The 15,658-nt window shown below is 52.1% G+C and overlaps 2 protein-coding genes across 2 annotated transcripts in view; one reads left to right on the forward strand and one right to left on the reverse strand.

Moving 5' to 3' along the window:
- Positions 1-1,642: 1,642 nt before the first annotated feature.
- Positions 1,643-13,263, forward strand: SERPINF1 (serpin family F member 1). Its single transcript, XM_059380327.1, has 9 exons — positions 1,643-1,756; positions 4,551-4,629; positions 5,697-5,787; positions 7,969-8,167; positions 8,760-8,915; positions 9,543-9,746; positions 10,886-11,028; positions 12,206-12,416; positions 12,876-13,263. The coding sequence occupies exons 3-9, from the start codon at positions 5,704-5,706 to the stop codon at positions 13,133-13,135; spliced, it is 1,257 nt and encodes a 418-aa protein (XP_059236310.1). The 5' UTR covers positions 1,643-1,756; positions 4,551-4,629; positions 5,697-5,703; the 3' UTR covers positions 13,136-13,263.
- Positions 13,264-13,551: 288 nt separating this feature from the next.
- SMYD4 (SET and MYND domain containing 4) overlaps positions 13,552-15,658 on the reverse strand; it is a 54,114-nt gene continuing 52,007 nt past the window's right edge. Inside the window, exon 11 of the mRNA XM_059380326.1 lies at positions 13,552-15,573. Within this exon, the coding sequence (XP_059236309.1) occupies positions 15,438-15,573 (136 nt within the window). The 3' untranslated portion in view covers positions 13,552-15,437. The remainder of the gene's footprint in view (positions 15,574-15,658) is intronic.

Here is a 15,658-nt window from a genome sequence, read left to right on the forward strand (position 1 = left end):
GGTGATGTTTCCCTAAATTTTCTCTTCCTTCAGCTAAATATTCCAGAGCGCTCTCCAGCCCTACTCTGAGCTCTCCTCCAAGCCACCACAGGATTTTGGGCTGCACTCATATCTGCCTAGAAGGCATTTTGTTACACTAATTATTTCCCATGTCAGCATTTTTTTTAAAAAAGATTTATTTATTGGGGTGCCTGGGTGGCTCAGTGGGTTAAGCCACTGCCTTCGGCTCAGGTCATGATCTCAGCGTCCTGGGATCGAGTCCTGCATCGGGCTCTCTGCTCAGCAGGGAGCCTGTCTCCCTCACTCTCTGCCTGCCTCTCTGCCTACTTGTGATCTCTCTCTGTCAGATAAATAAATAAAATCTAAAATATATATATATATATATATATATATATTTACTTATTTATTTATTTGAGAGAGAGGGAGAGCGTGCGCCCATGAGCAGGGAGAGAGGAGAGGTAGAAAGAGAAGCAGACTCCCGACCTGGGGATCGTTACCTGAGCTGAAGAGAGTCACTTCACCGACTCAGCTCCCTTGGTGCCCCCCGCCCACATTACTATTTTATTTTATTTTTTATTTTTTTTAAGATTTTGTTTATTTATTTGACAGACAGAGATCACAAGTAGGCAGAGAGGCAGGCAGAGAGATAGAGAGAGGAGGAAGCAGGCTCCCTACCATGCAGAGAGTCCAACGCGGAACTCGATCCCAGGACCCCGAGATCATGACCTGAGCCGAAGGCAGCGACTTAATCCATTGAGCCACCCAGGCGCCCCTATTTTTTATTGTTTTAAAGATTTTATTTATTTATTTGACAGACAGAGATCACAAGGAGGCAGAGAGGCAGGCAGAGAGAGGGGGAAGCAGGCTCCCCACCGAGCAGAGAGCCCGATGTGGGGCTCCATCCTAGGACCCTGGGGTCACAACCTGAGCGGAAGGCAGAGGCTTTAACCCACTGAGCCACCCAGGCGCCCCAACACATCAGTATTTTAGATTCCCAACCATGATGCAAGGTCCTAAGCATCCCAGGTGAGTGGGGCCAAGGTGTTGTCCTAAAGGTGACCTGTACAGTGCCCAGGCCGTGCCAGGCACACACTCAGCCTCCACTCAGGACCAATGGTTAAAGCACAGCTCAGTTCTTCCTCTGGTCAGATATTTTTCCCACCTCCCTTTCTGATCTTCAGAAATCACAGAATTCCAGGGCTGAAAAAGCAAAGAGACATCCCAATTCCATCTCTTCCCTTCCTTTTTCAGCCAAGGAAAGCCACGAGAATTGTCTTCTCCAACTCCCAGTTAGAGTCAGAGCCAAGGACCAGGAAAATCTAGAGTCCCAGCACAGCAGCGGGGTTTGCTCTGGTCTGGCCTGCTTTCCAGGCTTCCTCCAGAGGACTGTTCCTCAGCCCTGTCTCCCACCCAAGTGGGCCAGGGTGCCCTCTGGGGGTGGGACCTCAGGCAGGAGGCAGGCCAGGGCCCTGGAGGAAGGTCTGCTCTGTGTGTGTGTGTGTGTGTGTGTGTGTGTGTGTGTGTGTGTGTGTTGGGGGTGTGGGGTGGAAGGGCAGCAGTGGGTAAAAGTTAACATCAGGCAATGATGCAATCACAGAATCTGAATTGAGTGCAGGTCGCTTTAAGAAAGGAGTAGCTGTAATCTGAAGCTTGCTGGGCTCTGGACTGGGAGGCGCTGCAAAAGCTCTGGGTATTTGCTGGAGCCCCTCAGTGTGCAGACAGACCTAGGCCGGTGGCAACTGCGGCACACCCACAGGTAAAGCAGCTCCCCCTCCGGTGTGAGAGCATCAGGGCAAGACTGGAGAGGGTCCCCTGGGCTGGGGGAGGCAGGAGACTCCAGGGATCAGCAAAGAGGGATGCAAGGGAGAGGAGGTGGGGGGACAGTGGCCCCTGCTGCTTGGGCCCCGGGGAGAGAGGATGAGAGAGGGCAGAGGGAGTTGGGGCTCAAAGGCCCAGGGCCCACTTTTCCCCAAGCCCCACTGGGAGGAGAGTCTGGGAAGACTTTTGAATGAAGTGGGTGGGTAGCCATGGGGAGGGCTGTGGTGGGAAGGGGCAGAGGACATAGCTGCAGGCTAGTTCTGAGCAGCACCTCAGAGGGGCTCTGTGGCCCCCGTGCCTCCTCCCCCAAGGAAGGAGGTTGCCCCTGAGCGGGGCTTCCCTGGGGCAGTTAGGAGGCAGCCTGCTCCCCTCGCCCAGTGCAGCCTTGGCTTGGGCTCAGCTCCCTGCTTCTTTTTCAAGTTCAGCTGGTGCTGATTTCCAAGCCAAGCCACTACTAGCCTGTTGAGTCCTGCAGAAGACTGGAAGGGAGGACACCTGGGCCCTGTGATCCAGCACCCACCTCTTCTCTTTGGCCAAATTAGTTGCCAGTGAACACTCGGAGATCTATGGGCTTTGGCCGTTGGCAAACAATGACTGCTATTTAGTGCAGCCTGTGGGGGGGTTTGGGGGCCTGTGGCCCGTGCTGGAGAGGATGGCTGCCCGCACTCTTTCTGCTCCTGGGGGTAAGCCACAGCAAGGGGAGGGTCTGGGCCCCATAAAAGCCACAGGCTTCGCAGAAACCCCATCATCGTCTGGCCCAGGCCTGTCCACCAGGAGTACAGCCCCTGGGGGCCAGGGAGCTCTGCTTCTAGGGCCGGTCCTCCTGGGGTGTGCAGAGCGAAACTCATGGGTTCCCCTGGCCTCACTCACTCAGGTTCCAAGACTCGAGAAGGAACGCTGCCTGGGGACCGGCAGGGTCGCCAAGGTAGTGGGCCTGGAGGGCACGCCCGGGTCCGCCCTTCCAAAGCCAGGAGGGAGGGCGGTGTCCTTCCCTGCACTGCCCAGGAGGTCCACTGCCATGTGGCTTTAGGCTGTGTGGTGCTGGAAGGAGGAGGAGGAGGGATGGTGTTTGTCTCACAACCGGATTTAATCTGAAACACATGTATTGGCTCAAGTTTATCCGCCCAGCTGGAATGCAAGATCACAAAATCCCAGTGTCTCCTGATTTTGGTAAATGCAGCAGAAAGGAAAGCCTGACCTTGGCCCAGCAGAGAGAATATCTACCTCCTCCCCATGCCCTCCCACTCCTAGGGGGACCGGAGTCTGGCTTAGATACTGCCCTTTGGACGGATGGCATGAGTGTCCCTGTGTCCCTGGCCAGGCGGTGGCTGCCTGCCCTCAGGCCACAGAACAATCACCTTGGACAGGGCATCGAGTGGGCTCAGAGGGACCCCCAACCCCAAGTAGATTCTGACTCTCTGCCCTCCCAGGGCCCTTTTGGGGGGCTCTCCATAATCACTCCTCTTCCTCCATCCTTAGGGTGGGGAGGTGGAGGATTCAGAGGCCATGAAAATACTACCTGTCACAGCGACTGGCTGTGGGCCAGCTGGGGACGCATGTGCTTTTCATGGCCAGGGTCCCTCATCTTATCTTTAGTCCTCAGTCCCCCAACATGGGGACCATGATCCCACAACCTGGGGCTTGCACTGACTCTGTGAGGACTCCTACAGAGAAGGTTTGACCTCCAAGCGCATTTGAACTGTGAACTTGGTTTTCATTTTTTTTTTTTAAAGATTTTATTTATTTGACAGACAGAGATCACAAGTAGGCAGAGAGGCAGGCAGAGAGAGAGAGGAAGGGAAGCAGGCTCCCTGCTAAGCAGAGAGCCCAATGCAGGGCTTGATCTCAGGACCCTGGGATCATGACCTGAGCTGAAGGCAGAGGCTTTAACCCACTGAGCCACCCAGGCGCCCCATGAACTTGGTTTTTTTAAACACTATGCCAGGCTGAGCCCCGTGTCCCTCCTGTCTCAGCTCCCTACCGGGGCCAGAGGTGCTAGGGGTAATAGCATTTCCTATACCCTTGCCGCCTAGAAATCTCAGGGAATTTTGTGGTCTCTGATACACCAGTCTGCTGGGGCTCAGGCAAGAAGACTCCTCCTAGCTCTGGGGTGCGGCTGGGAGGGCGGAGAGAGCAGTTGTGAGACTGTCTGGTGTTCCGGGTCTCTAGCTGGTATCAAAGAAATCTTGTCCTCGTGGCTCAAGGGGAGGTTCTCTCTGAGCTCCAGGGGCAGCTGGGCAGGAGAGTAGCTGGGTGAGGACTTGGGGTCTGTGGGACTTGCTCTGGGACACAAGCTCCAGATCAGGGTTTGGGAAGAAAGCTGGGCTACTTCCCACTTGCAGTCCAGCCACAGACTGAGCAAACTCTGAAAGGTGGTCCCTTCTTTCGTTGCCTTTCATCTCTCCAGTGTTGTCCAGTGGATTATCTGGCTTGATTCTAAGGACTTCCACCAAAAATCACACATCCCACTCCCAACTTTCCTATTTGCTCTGAGAAGTCAGAAAAGTATGCGTGTTGCGCGTGTGGGAAGGTATTGATGGGCATAGAAATGATGACCGTGAACATGCCGGAGAGCCTTGGCCAGTGTGTCCGTGCGTGTGCATAGGGCAGGTGAGGGTCAGGGAACACAGATGTTATAAATTGGTGACCTGGCAATATGGGTGGTGGTGGGGGCGAGACAGGGACCAACCGAAGGTCCTAGTTACTGAGATCTTGTCCCACTTTTTAAACAGAAGGTCCCTTGGAAGATCCTATCTGCGGGACCTCCCAGCTGCCTTCATCCCCTCGCACCCCACATCCTAACTCCAAGGGGTGAGTTCATGGACATGCAGGAGGCTGAGGGATGGTGGCAGACATGGAGCCCTGAACTCTACCCCCAGATTTCCCTTTTCCCTTGTGGTTCAGGGGCTAGAGGGAACTGGTTGGAAGAGGCCGCTGCTGGGGATGTGAAGGGTCCTGGGGTTGTTTAACCTGAAGGAAAGAAAGCTCCGAGGGTTTAAGAGCTATTTTTGAGCTAGTAGGGGGCAGAGGATCTGGCTCCCTAGGAGAGAAGGGGGGCCCTGGGGTTCCAGGTGTAGGGAGACACATTTTTAGCTCTAGGATCACTGCAGAGCTCACCTGCCTTTGTGCTGTTCATTTCTTTGGAGACGTGACCTGATTTATTGCTCATATCAAGAACTATCTGGTTTCCATTTTGCAAGAGAAGATGCTGTGAGTTCTCAAGAGAGCTATTAAGACACAGAATTGAGATTTGAACCCAGGCTCTCGGCCCCTAGACCCAGTGCTCCTTAGCAGGAGAGTAAGAACTCTCCATAGAGAACTATCTCTGAAGGGAATGAGTCCCTTATGAGGCCACAGGTTCTAGACCAGAGTAATTCGAGGACAGGGTCTGAGAACTTCCTGGGGATGGCGAGGAGCTGGAACAGATGCCTCCCTTCTCTGTGTTCTGTAATTCTACCTATGGGAACTAGATTCTGTCCCACTCTGACATTACCCCAAATTCTGTATCATGAGCTGGTCCTGTGTCTCCAGAGAAGAGCCATGCTTTGCATTTCTGCTAGGCCACAGCCACACAGAGGAGCCCACTGCTGGTTCTCCATGTCCCCAGAGTCCATGACCCTGGGGCTCGAGGCCCCCAGATCTCCTGACACACACAGGGGGACAAAAGCACAGACTCATCCTGGGGCTGTAGGCCATGAGGCAGGTGGAGGGGTGGCAAGGCACTCAGAGGGAGGGATCGTCAAGTTGAAGGTCTGCTTCCAGCCTGGGGAGGTCGGAGTTAAGGTGCCTCATCCTGGCAAGCTCCTGCGCCCCACTCAGGGTGGCTGGCGGAGCAGGCGGTGGGTGAGGGGGACAGCCCACTCCCTCTTTTCTTGCAGGCTCAGGATGCAGGCCCTCGTGCTTCTCCTCTGGACTGGAGCCCTCCTCGCGCACAGCAGCTGCCAGGACAGCGCGGGCAGCCCCCAGGAGGTCAGCGGGGTTGGTGCGAGGCGAGGTGTGGGCAATCCCCACCCCTCCTTAGCAGGCAGTAAGGGGGATGGGGCAGACATCCCGGTTCCAGGCCAGACTCTGGCCTTCCTGTGTAGATAAGGCCTGGATTTCTCCTTCAGCAAAACAGACAGAAAACATCTCACCTTGCCTTTCGGGGTAACACAGCGGAGACAGAAATAAGATCCCAGAAGGTGAAAAGTGAAGGCAGTCTAGCAAGCCCGGGGGTATCCCTTTCAGTGAAGACCTTTTCTCACTATCTTGGGGCACTCGTGGGTCTCACTGACAGGATGGTGGTCCTGGATATTTGTTCCGATAGCAACCGGAGTGCAGCGGAGATGTAAGCATGCAGAAAGGTCCCTTTGCTGTCCGGAGGAAGCACGGTCAGACTGTGGAGACTGATGCTGAGAATCTCAGGCTAAGGGGCAGTGAGGGCCCAGGGCAGCCCGGGCTACTGGCTGGAGTCCTGGACGTGGTCGAGAGCTCTGGCTCTGCCTCTCACTTCTTAGCTTTGTTACTGTAGACAAGTCACTTTGAAATGAGTCCGTTTCTTCCTCCCTCCCCCCCTTCTTTCCTTCCTTCCTTTCCTCCTTTCTTCTTTTTAAATTTCTTTTTTAAAGATTTTATTTGTTTATATTTCAGAAGAGAAACAGTAAAAGAGGGAACACAAGCAGGGGGAGTGGGAGAGGAAGAGTGAGAAGCAGGCTTCCTGCTGAGCAGCGAGCCCAATGTGGGGCTTGATGCCAGGACTCTTGAGACCATGACGAGAGCTGAGTGCAGATGCTCAACAACTGAGCCACCCAGGCGCCCCCCGAGTCTCTTTCTTATCTGTAAAATGGGATTAAAAATACCTATCCAGGGGGACTTGGGTGGCTCAGTAGGTTAAGTCTCTACCTTTGGCTTAGGTCTTGGGGTCCTGGGATCAAGTCCCCGCATGGACTCCCTGTTCTCCCTCTGGCTCTTCCCCTGTTTGAGTGCGCACATGCGCTCGCCTTCTCTCTCTCAAATAAATACTCTTAAAGAAAAAAAAAAGATTTTATTTATTTATTTGATAGACAGAGATCCCAAGTAGGCAGAGAGGCAGGCAGAGAGAGGAGGAAGCAGGCTCCCTGCTGAGCACAGAGCCTGATGTGGGGCTCGATCCCAGGACCCTGGGATCATGTCCTGGGCCAAAAGCAGAGGATTTGACCACTGAGCCACCCAGGCATCCCACAAATCAATAATCTTTAAAGAGAAACCAAAACTACCCTTGCAGGGCTCTCGTGGCCAGTCACCTACTTTTTACCTACTGAATACCTGCTCTATAGGGGCTGGGGCGGGGCAGAAATATAAAGGACTCAGATCTTGCCTTCAAGGAACTCAGTCTTTTGAGGTATCAAATAGATCAACAAGCAGGAAATGAAGTGACTCCAGTGAAGAGAACCAGCACAGTCTGGCACATGGTAGGTGGTTAATATGTAAGTGGGAGCTGATCCCCTAAAAAGTTCAGGAAACCAAAACGGGCCTTCAGCTTGGGGTGATTAGGGAAAAGTTGTGGAGGAGATGCTATGCCATCAGAGGCCATAAAAGATGGGACTGGGGTTGGGGGAATCACAGGAGGGTCCAGGTAGAGAGTTGGAAGCAGTTAGCAAAGGGGAAGACAGGCAGCTTGCTCTGGCCTGAGAGAAAGGTTCCTTGGAAGGGAGGGCACTCTTATCTTTCTCTCTCTCTTTTTAAAAGGATCTTATTTATTTGTCAGAGAGAGAGGGAGAGAGTGCACAGGCAGGGGGACCAGCAGGCAGAGGGAGAAGCAGGCTCCCAGATGAGCAGAGAGCCTGCTGCAGGACTCGATCCCAGGACCCGAGATCATGACCTGAGCCGAAGACAGACAGTTAACCAAATGAGCCACCCAAGCATCCCTCCTCCCTCTTTTTAAGTATGTCACAGGCCTGAGGCTCACAGGTCACTAGTGTTTAAACCTGGTCAGCTAATTTCTATGTGGGACTGCCTGTCCCCAGCCAAGAACTCCGGCAGGATCCAGGATCACACTCTCCTAACATTAGGCTACATGTAGGGTACTCAGCCAGGACATTTCTAAGGGGCCAGAAGGACAATCCCACTCAAAGCAACAAGGGTTCCCATCACACACAGCTCATCTCTGATGGTCCTTGTGCTCAAATCCAGGACGCCCCAGCTCCCGACACCACAGGGGTGCCCGTGGAAGAGGAGGACCCCTTCTTCAAGGTCCCTGTGAATAAGCTAGCAGCGGCCATCTCCAACTTTGGGTATGACCTGTACCGCGTGAGGTCCGGCCTCAGCCCAGCTGCCAACGTGCTGCTATCCCCCCTCAGTGTGGCTACCGCTCTCTCTGCGCTCTCGCTGGGTGAGTTCTCAGATGGGGACAGCCTGGGGTGCCTGGAGTGGCCTGTGGCCCCTGCAGAGAGGTGGTGAGAGAGCGGCCCACTGGGGTCCCTTTGCGTGTACCTACAACCCCCGACCCCAGCTCTGCGGAGGGTGCAGAGCACTGCTGACTTGGGGACATGGCCTCACGACCACTTACTGATGATGGGATGACTTTGACACTCCGTTCTTAACACAAGCTTCTGCGTGCCACCCCCTACAAGCGGGGGTGGTCCTTGCTCTTACTTGGTCACAGCTGAGTTCCCGGTGGCGTGGTGGGGCATGGGGAGAGTCATGAGCGGGTGACCACCAAACTTTCTGGTAAGGGCTGTGGCCAGAGAAGCACGGGGGCTTGAACCCTCCCTCCGGCCCTTGTCACTCTCTCTAGGCCTGATGGCCTTCACCTGCTGGAGGAAAATCTTGTTTTTCTTCCACTGCCTTCGAATTTCTCACCCAGCAAGAATGCCACCAGTATGAACAGTGGAAGACCAAGAACGTGGTGTCCCACCCCGGGAGCTGGCCTGACCTGGGCCCTGGTGGCCAGGTATTAAGTCTCCCACCCCGCTCTCTGGCAGGAGCGGAACAGCGGACAGAATCCACCATCCACCGGGCCCTGTACTATGACCTGATCAGCAACCCGGACATCCATGGCACCTATAAGGAGCTCCTTGCCGCCGTCACTGCCCCCGAGAAGAACTTCAAGAGTGCTTCCCGGATCATCTTTGAAAGGAGTGGGTCACCTTGCTAGCCTGGGATGCTGGAGGAATTTGGGGATCTATGCTCTATGGTGGTGGGTGGGCGGTTTCTTTTCTTTTCTTCTCTTTTTTTTTTTTTTTTTTTTAAGATTTTATTTATTTGAGAGAGAGAGTATGAGAGAGGGAAGGCTCAGAGGAAGAAGCAGACTTCCCCCTGAGCGGAGAGCCTGATGCAGGACCCGATCCCGGGACTCCAGGATCATGACCTGAGCCAAAGGCAGTTGCTTAACCGACGGAGCCACCCAGGCACCCGGGGTGTTTCTTTCTAAACACTAGATCACGTCTGCCCAGGCTGGGCCTGGTGCTGGTGGGCAGGAAGAGGCCCCATGAGCTCAAAAGGGATCAGAAAGAGGAAGCAGAAGATGGTGGGAGGGCCCGGGGGGTGCGGTAACCTGAAGAGAAACAGCAATGAGTGAAATTTGTTGTTCCCTGCCCAGCGCCTGGGGAAGCTGGCGGGGAGTCTGGGCAAGTCGCGGGAAGTCATTAGGCAGGAAGTCAGGGCCTGCTGAGTGGTAAACCAGAACCTCAGCCTGGCGCGCTCTCCCAGAGCAGATGCTGGTTGGGAGCTCAGAGCACACTTACCCCTACTCCATCTCTTCCCAGAGCTGCGGATAAAATCCAGCTTTGTCACACCACTGGAGAAGTCCTATGGCACCAGGCCCAGAATCCTGACTGGCAACCCTCGCTTGGACCTTCAGGAGGTTAACAACTGGGTGCAGGCCCAGATGAAAGGGAAAATCGCTAGGTCCACCCAGGAAATACCCAGTGGAGTCAGCATTCTCCTCCTCGGTGTGGCTCACTTCAAGGGTGAGGGCTCCACTTCTCTTTTGGCCAAGGGTGGAGGGTGGGTGTCAGAGGGGCTGGGGAAGGGGGGACGTCAGAGACAGAGTTCAGCAGGAACTGAGAGGCGAAGCCAGAGGATGACCTGGGGAAGGCACCTGCCTGAAGGCTCTGTGCTTGTCTTCTGGGCCCAGGCAAACCTACGGTGTGTGTCTACAAAGTGTTAAGAGACCATGCACAAAGCCTAGCAGGGAGAAGAAAGTGCTAGCACTCGGGGGCCTGTTTGGGGGTGGGCACTGTGAGATTCGTGCTGGAGTCAGATGACGGTCAAAGCCCAGCTGGGCCTTCCCTGGCATCAAGCCCTGCACAGGCCTCACCTCTGACACGGGATGACACACTTACTTCAGAGGCTGTCTACATTGCCTCGTGTCTTCACACCAGCCGGAGCCCTGTGCCCAGGGCACAAGTATTCAGCAAACCGTTAGTTCTCTCATAGCATGCTGCTGTGGTGACATGCCTGAGACTCCTCCACAGGCCGTGTGAAGCTGGCCCCATTCAGAGAAGACTTGGGTGGGATTTGGGGCAACCTCTTCTTGAAATGCTTTTCTGTAACTTCTGTCTATCAGGCAGTAGCTAGTGGGACCTGACCTTGAGAGAGGCCCTACTTGAAGCACTGATCTCCGGAAAGTGAGAGAAGCCATTACAGGCCAGCATATAAAAAGTCAACTTCAACGTAGGGAGCTTGGTTACCACCTCATTGTTTGAGCACCTGCCAGTGCCTCTGCCCCTCTGGGCTTCAGTGATTTTCCAGAGGGGTGATGTCGGGGTCCCTTGCAGCCTGATCTCCTCTGATCCTGTCCCCCAGACACCTCACTGTGAAAGGAGACACCAGCTGACTTTTCTCCCAGGCCATCACAGAACTTGTATGATCCAGATGGTCAAATCAGTAATTCCTCCCGAGTCTCTATATGGAAGGTATTCAGATCCTTGACCTATTGTAGTCGGGCCTGCACGTTCTCAGACAGAGCTGTTCCCTGATGTGTCAGGGCCTCTAAGATTCCTTTAGGCAGACGCCTTTAAACCATAGGCTTTGGTCTCCCAGCCCCAGTCCCAATGCCTGTCTGGTCTCCTGGGGCTCAGGGTACTCCCCATTTGTTTCATTTCAGGGCAGTGGGTAACAAAGTTTGACTCCAGAAAGACTTCCCTTCAGGATTTCCACTTGGATGAGGAGAGGACCGTGAGAGTCCCCATGATGTCAGACCCTAAGGCCATCTTACGCTATGGCTTGGACTCTGATCTCAACTGCAAGGTGTGTAGGGGCTGGATGAGCGGTGGGCAGAGGGGAGGACAGAGACAGGCAGGATGGCATATAGTGAAATAGGCTGACCTTTGAGATGGGACAGCTGTCTAAATTCTGCCTGCTGTGTAGCTTTCAGCAAGTCAATAGCTTTTCTGAGCCTTTCTTCTTAAAATGAAGGATGGGTCTCGAAACTCATCCTCCTAGGGTTTGCTGTAAGGATTAACAGATAATGTGAAATGGGCCAAGACTGGGCAAATCACATGCTGGTGTTTTCTTGTCTTTTCCCCCTTCTTTCTCTGCCTCTCCTTTTTTTCTTTCTTTGGGGGGATCTTTTATTTCTAGAATTCAAAGCCAAATTAAAAAAAAAAATGGTCACACACCCTAAATGGCTGGCATTCTAAGTCTTTCGCAAGCCTGACATCCTTTAATTCTAAGTCAGTAGTTCTTAAACCTTTTTCTTTGGAAATCTGACAAAACGCCTAAAACACTTGAGAGAAATGCCGTCTGTGCACACACATATTCTGTATATGGGTTCAGGGGCTGTTAAGACTCCTGATGTTGTCTGTCCCACAGACCTAAGGTTAAGAACCTCTGCTCCAAAGACCCATTTTATTTTATTTTATTTTTTAGAAGATTTTATTGTTGAGAAAGAGAGAGAGACCATGAGCAGGGGGAGTGGGAGAGGGAGAAGCAGGCGCTCCGCTGAGCAGGGAGCCTGACACAGGACTCAATCCCAGGACCCTGGGATTGTGACCTGAGCCAAAGGCAGAAATTTAAACAACTGAGCCACCCAGGTGCCCCCAAAGACCCATTTTATTACTGCTTCTGTGTTCCTATGCTCAATACCCCCTGTTCTAGTCCAGGGCTCTGTAAATAACAGCTGATCAGTAACTACTGGCAGACAATCTTTGGGAGAAAATTCTTTCAGCTCATAATTTCAGTTGGTATTAGGCTAAGGTAAGAAAAGACAACAGTCTACGTTTTTTTGAAGGAACTTCAGTAAACATCTTGTAGCCAGAAGGCAATGGCCAAGAAGGACAGTTGTTAAAGAGATTAGGGGCTGGGGAAATCACGGCCAAGGAACCCCACAGCAGGAGAGGAGAAGGCAGCTTGGAGTGTGTGTGTCTAGCCCTGGGCTCTCCGGGTCCAAGGAACTAACCCACGTGCTCCCTCCCTGTGGTTTCAGATTGCCCAGCTGCCCCTGACTGGCAGCATGAGTATCATCTTCTTCCTGCCTCTGAAAGTAACCCAGAACTTGACCATGATAGAAGAGAGCCTCACCTCTGAGTTCATTCATGACATAGACCGAGAACTGAAGACTATTCAGGCAGTCCTGACCATTCCCAAGCTGAAGCTGAGTTACGAAGGCGAAGTCACTAAGTCCCTGCAGGAGATGAGTATGTCTGCCAGACCACTCTGCTATTGGGGTGGGTGGGGTTGAGCTTTTTGAGCTTTCTGCCTTGCTAAGCAGCACTCAAGGGCTCTGTGGCTTTGTGGGGAGGCCATGGATGATTCCTTAATTCCACTAACACTGGAGGGGAGGCATGAACTGCCCTTATCAGATGCATTCCTTAGTCCCTACATCTCGAAACAGAACACTGCCTCTCAAAACACAGGTCTGTTGAGCTGGTTTCTGGTCTTAACCTCACTCGCTGGTTTTTGAGTGCTCTTGGGCAAGTCACTTGAACACTATCCAGCCCAGAGGTCTACAGACCTCACTGAAGGTCCAAAGTGGGGTTCTACTCCCAGCTTGCCTGCCTCCTTGAGAATCAGGATTTAAGAACCAGGACTCTACTCTTGCGCAGGGTGCTGGGTAAAGGCCGCGTTTTAATGGAAATCTCTCTCAATTTCTGCAGAACTGCAATCCTTGTTTGATTCGCCCGACTTTAGCAAGATCACAGGCAAACCTATTAAACTTACCCAAGTGGAACATCGCTCTGGCTTCGAGTGGAACGAGGATGGGGCAGGCACCACACCCAGCCCAGGGCTCCAGCCTGCCCGCCTCACCTTTCCCCTGGACTATCACCTTAACCAACCTTTCATTTTTGTACTGAGAGACACAGACACAGGGGCCCTTCTCTTCATAGGCAAAATTCTGGACCCCAGGGGCATTTAACGGTGCAGTTTCACGTTCAAATACCCTGGAAGAACAAAACCCTCGAGGGATGGCAGATAACATATGACAGGAAGCCTGCCCCCATGTTGTTTCAGTGTATACTTTGCAATAAAGTGCTTTATCCTTAACCTTTGTTGCCCTGTTCCTCCTCCTGTTTTGAGCTCTGTTAAGTTTAATATGAAGATAAATAGCCCTTTTGAGATCTGCTGGTCCTATACTTATAGCCTGGGTCTCTCTCTAAACTCTGCAGAAAGTCACCACTTCAAAGAGTTCATAGTTATCGTCACGGTATAATGCAGGGCCGGAGTCTCTGCTGTGGAAGTGTTTATGCACTAGGGCCACTAATCTCCAAGGGGGCATCTCCTATCCCCACAATCAGTGGGGTATGCTCTTAAATAAATCAAACCTTAGGGTATTTTTTTTTTTTTAAGATTTATTTTATTTTAGAGAAAGAGAGACAGAGCACGAGCAGGAGGGGCAGAGGGAGAGACAGAATCTCAAGCAGACGTCAGGCTGAGCGTGAGGCCTGACTCGGGGCCTGATCTCACGACCCAGAGACCACGTCCTGAGCCGAAACCAAGAGTCGGCTGTTCAACCGACTGCACCACCCCAGATGCCCCCAGAACTTTAGCTTTTATTTTTACTTATTTATTTTAAGCTTTCACTTATTCATTTGACAGAAAGAGCACAAGCAAAGGGAGCGGCAGGCAGAGGGAGAGAGTGAAGCAGGCTCCCCGGCAAGCAGGAAGCCAGACACTGGGCTGGATCCTAACCCCAGGATCGCGACCTGAGCCGAAGGCAGACGCCCAACCGGCTAGTCACCCAGGCGCCCCAAAACTTTAGCTTTTCATGCAAGCACAGCTATCCCCCTAGTCAAGCTAATATCACCTGACAACACAAGCTAACACATGGGCAGATAGGAGAGGTAAGTCATAACTTAAGGAAATGTTTCATAAAGCATTTAAGGAAAGCTCCCAAGTACACCTAAAATGGGAACGTGACATGTGAAAATTCTAAACACATTCATTTTAGGGGAGCATGCCTATTTTACAGACTATAACACGACCTTTTTTTAGGAACACAAAACACGACAAGTGTTTGGGACAGAATATAGAACTGTCCTCAGGACTAAATATTCAACAAGAAAAATCTATCTCCACGAAAAAAAAAAAAAAACCCTCACTGGCCACTGCACCCTACCACAGGGAATGAGTAGAAAGAAGAATTAAATGAGCTTCTGCCTGACCTTCATTCACATGTTTGAATGTAAGCTGTGTTCTAAACACTCAAGTTTCCTGAAAAGCCCCTGCCAGACATCTTGAGGCTATTCATTTCCTGACTGTAAGGCTGAGGCTAGCAGTGGGGACTTCCTGGGCAGACTGGGGCGGGGAGGGTGTCAACCTGATGTTCCTTTCCACTAACTCACTGGACCCACCTGGTCCCAGACCGTGACACGGCAACCTGGGTTCAAAACAGTGTGTCTCCCAGCCTTCTGGCCGGGATGGAAGTCTAGACTACTGCTCTACACATCCAGTCTGAAAAGAGCTATCACCTCTCCCTTCTGTTGCTCAAGTCTGAAACCATAAGCAGCAATGCCAGTGCTCTGGGGCACCTTCTGAAGACACCCCCAAGTGGCTTAGGACTCCTGCAGTTGGATTTCCCTTCCTGGCCTGGGGAGGTCCAGCAGAAGGGAGTCTCTTTTCAGGAGAAAGGAGGCCCCCATGTCATTATCATAAGCTTGATTGTATTAGTGTTTGGTCAGGAGGTCTGCCAAGGGTACAGAAGGAGAGGCAGATAATAAAGACTGGAAAACTGGTAGGAGACAAATTTAGAGTTGCCATCCCAGGAAGAGACTGCCTAACAATAAAGTGGCCCCATACTTCTTTCTCTACTCACAATTTACACCATACTAGTTTTAACAAAGGATTCGAGAAAGCTAGCTACCACACACGAAATGGTGTCTCTGGAAGTAAGGAGCCTCAGTGATTTCTTGCTTAATAATTATTTTTCAATTACAACACAACTACTAAGAGCATAAGTGCCCACTGGAGTGGTACGTAACATTTCATTACTACTAGAAACCACAGGAATGTTCCAGGGAAACAGATGATCATCATTTAGTGAGGTGGAGTCTCGCCAAAAGCCCAGGCTAACATCCAGATGCCTGCAGATCAGCTAAAATCCCTTTAAAGGGCTTAGGCTCTCCAGACACTAGTTTTACATCTTTTCTGGAAACTGGGAGTTTTTATGGGAGGATGGTTAACTATCTGAAAACCTTGGGATCCTACACTGAAGGCCCCAGTTAGATGGGTGGCGAGTCCAATAAGCAAGATTTCATCTTCTGTAGCTCCTGGATCTCGTCACTGCAAGGGCCATAGTGCACCAGCAGAACCTTTTCGGCCCTCTCAATTGTGTTCAGTGCTTCTGGGATCGCAAACCTGAACCGAAGGAGGTAAAAGGAGTGAATCCACTCATTCAGTCAAGCAAACATTAATCAAGGGCCTACTCCCACCCTGTGAAGCA

This window comes from Mustela nigripes, chromosome 16, assembly GCF_022355385.1.
Source record: "Mustela nigripes isolate SB6536 chromosome 16, MUSNIG.SB6536, whole genome shotgun sequence".
NCBI lineage: Eukaryota > Metazoa > Chordata > Mammalia > Carnivora > Mustelidae > Mustela > Mustela nigripes.

What these genes read in the sequence shown, in the direction of transcription:
- SERPINF1 (XM_059380327.1), top strand. Translation starts at nt 5,704, where the DNA reads ATGCAGGCCCTCGTGCTTCTCCTCTGGACTGGAGCCCTCCTCGCGCAC. An exon ending in GCGCGGGCAGCCCCCAGGAG is followed by an intron (nt 5,788 to 7,968) that starts GTCAGCGGGGTT and finishes GCTCAAATCCAG; the next exon opens with GACGCCCCAGCTCCCGACAC. An exon ending in CCGGATCATCTTTGAAAGGA is followed by an intron (nt 8,916 to 9,542) that starts GTGGGTCACCTT and finishes ATCTCTTCCCAG; the next exon opens with AGCTGCGGATAAAATCCAGC.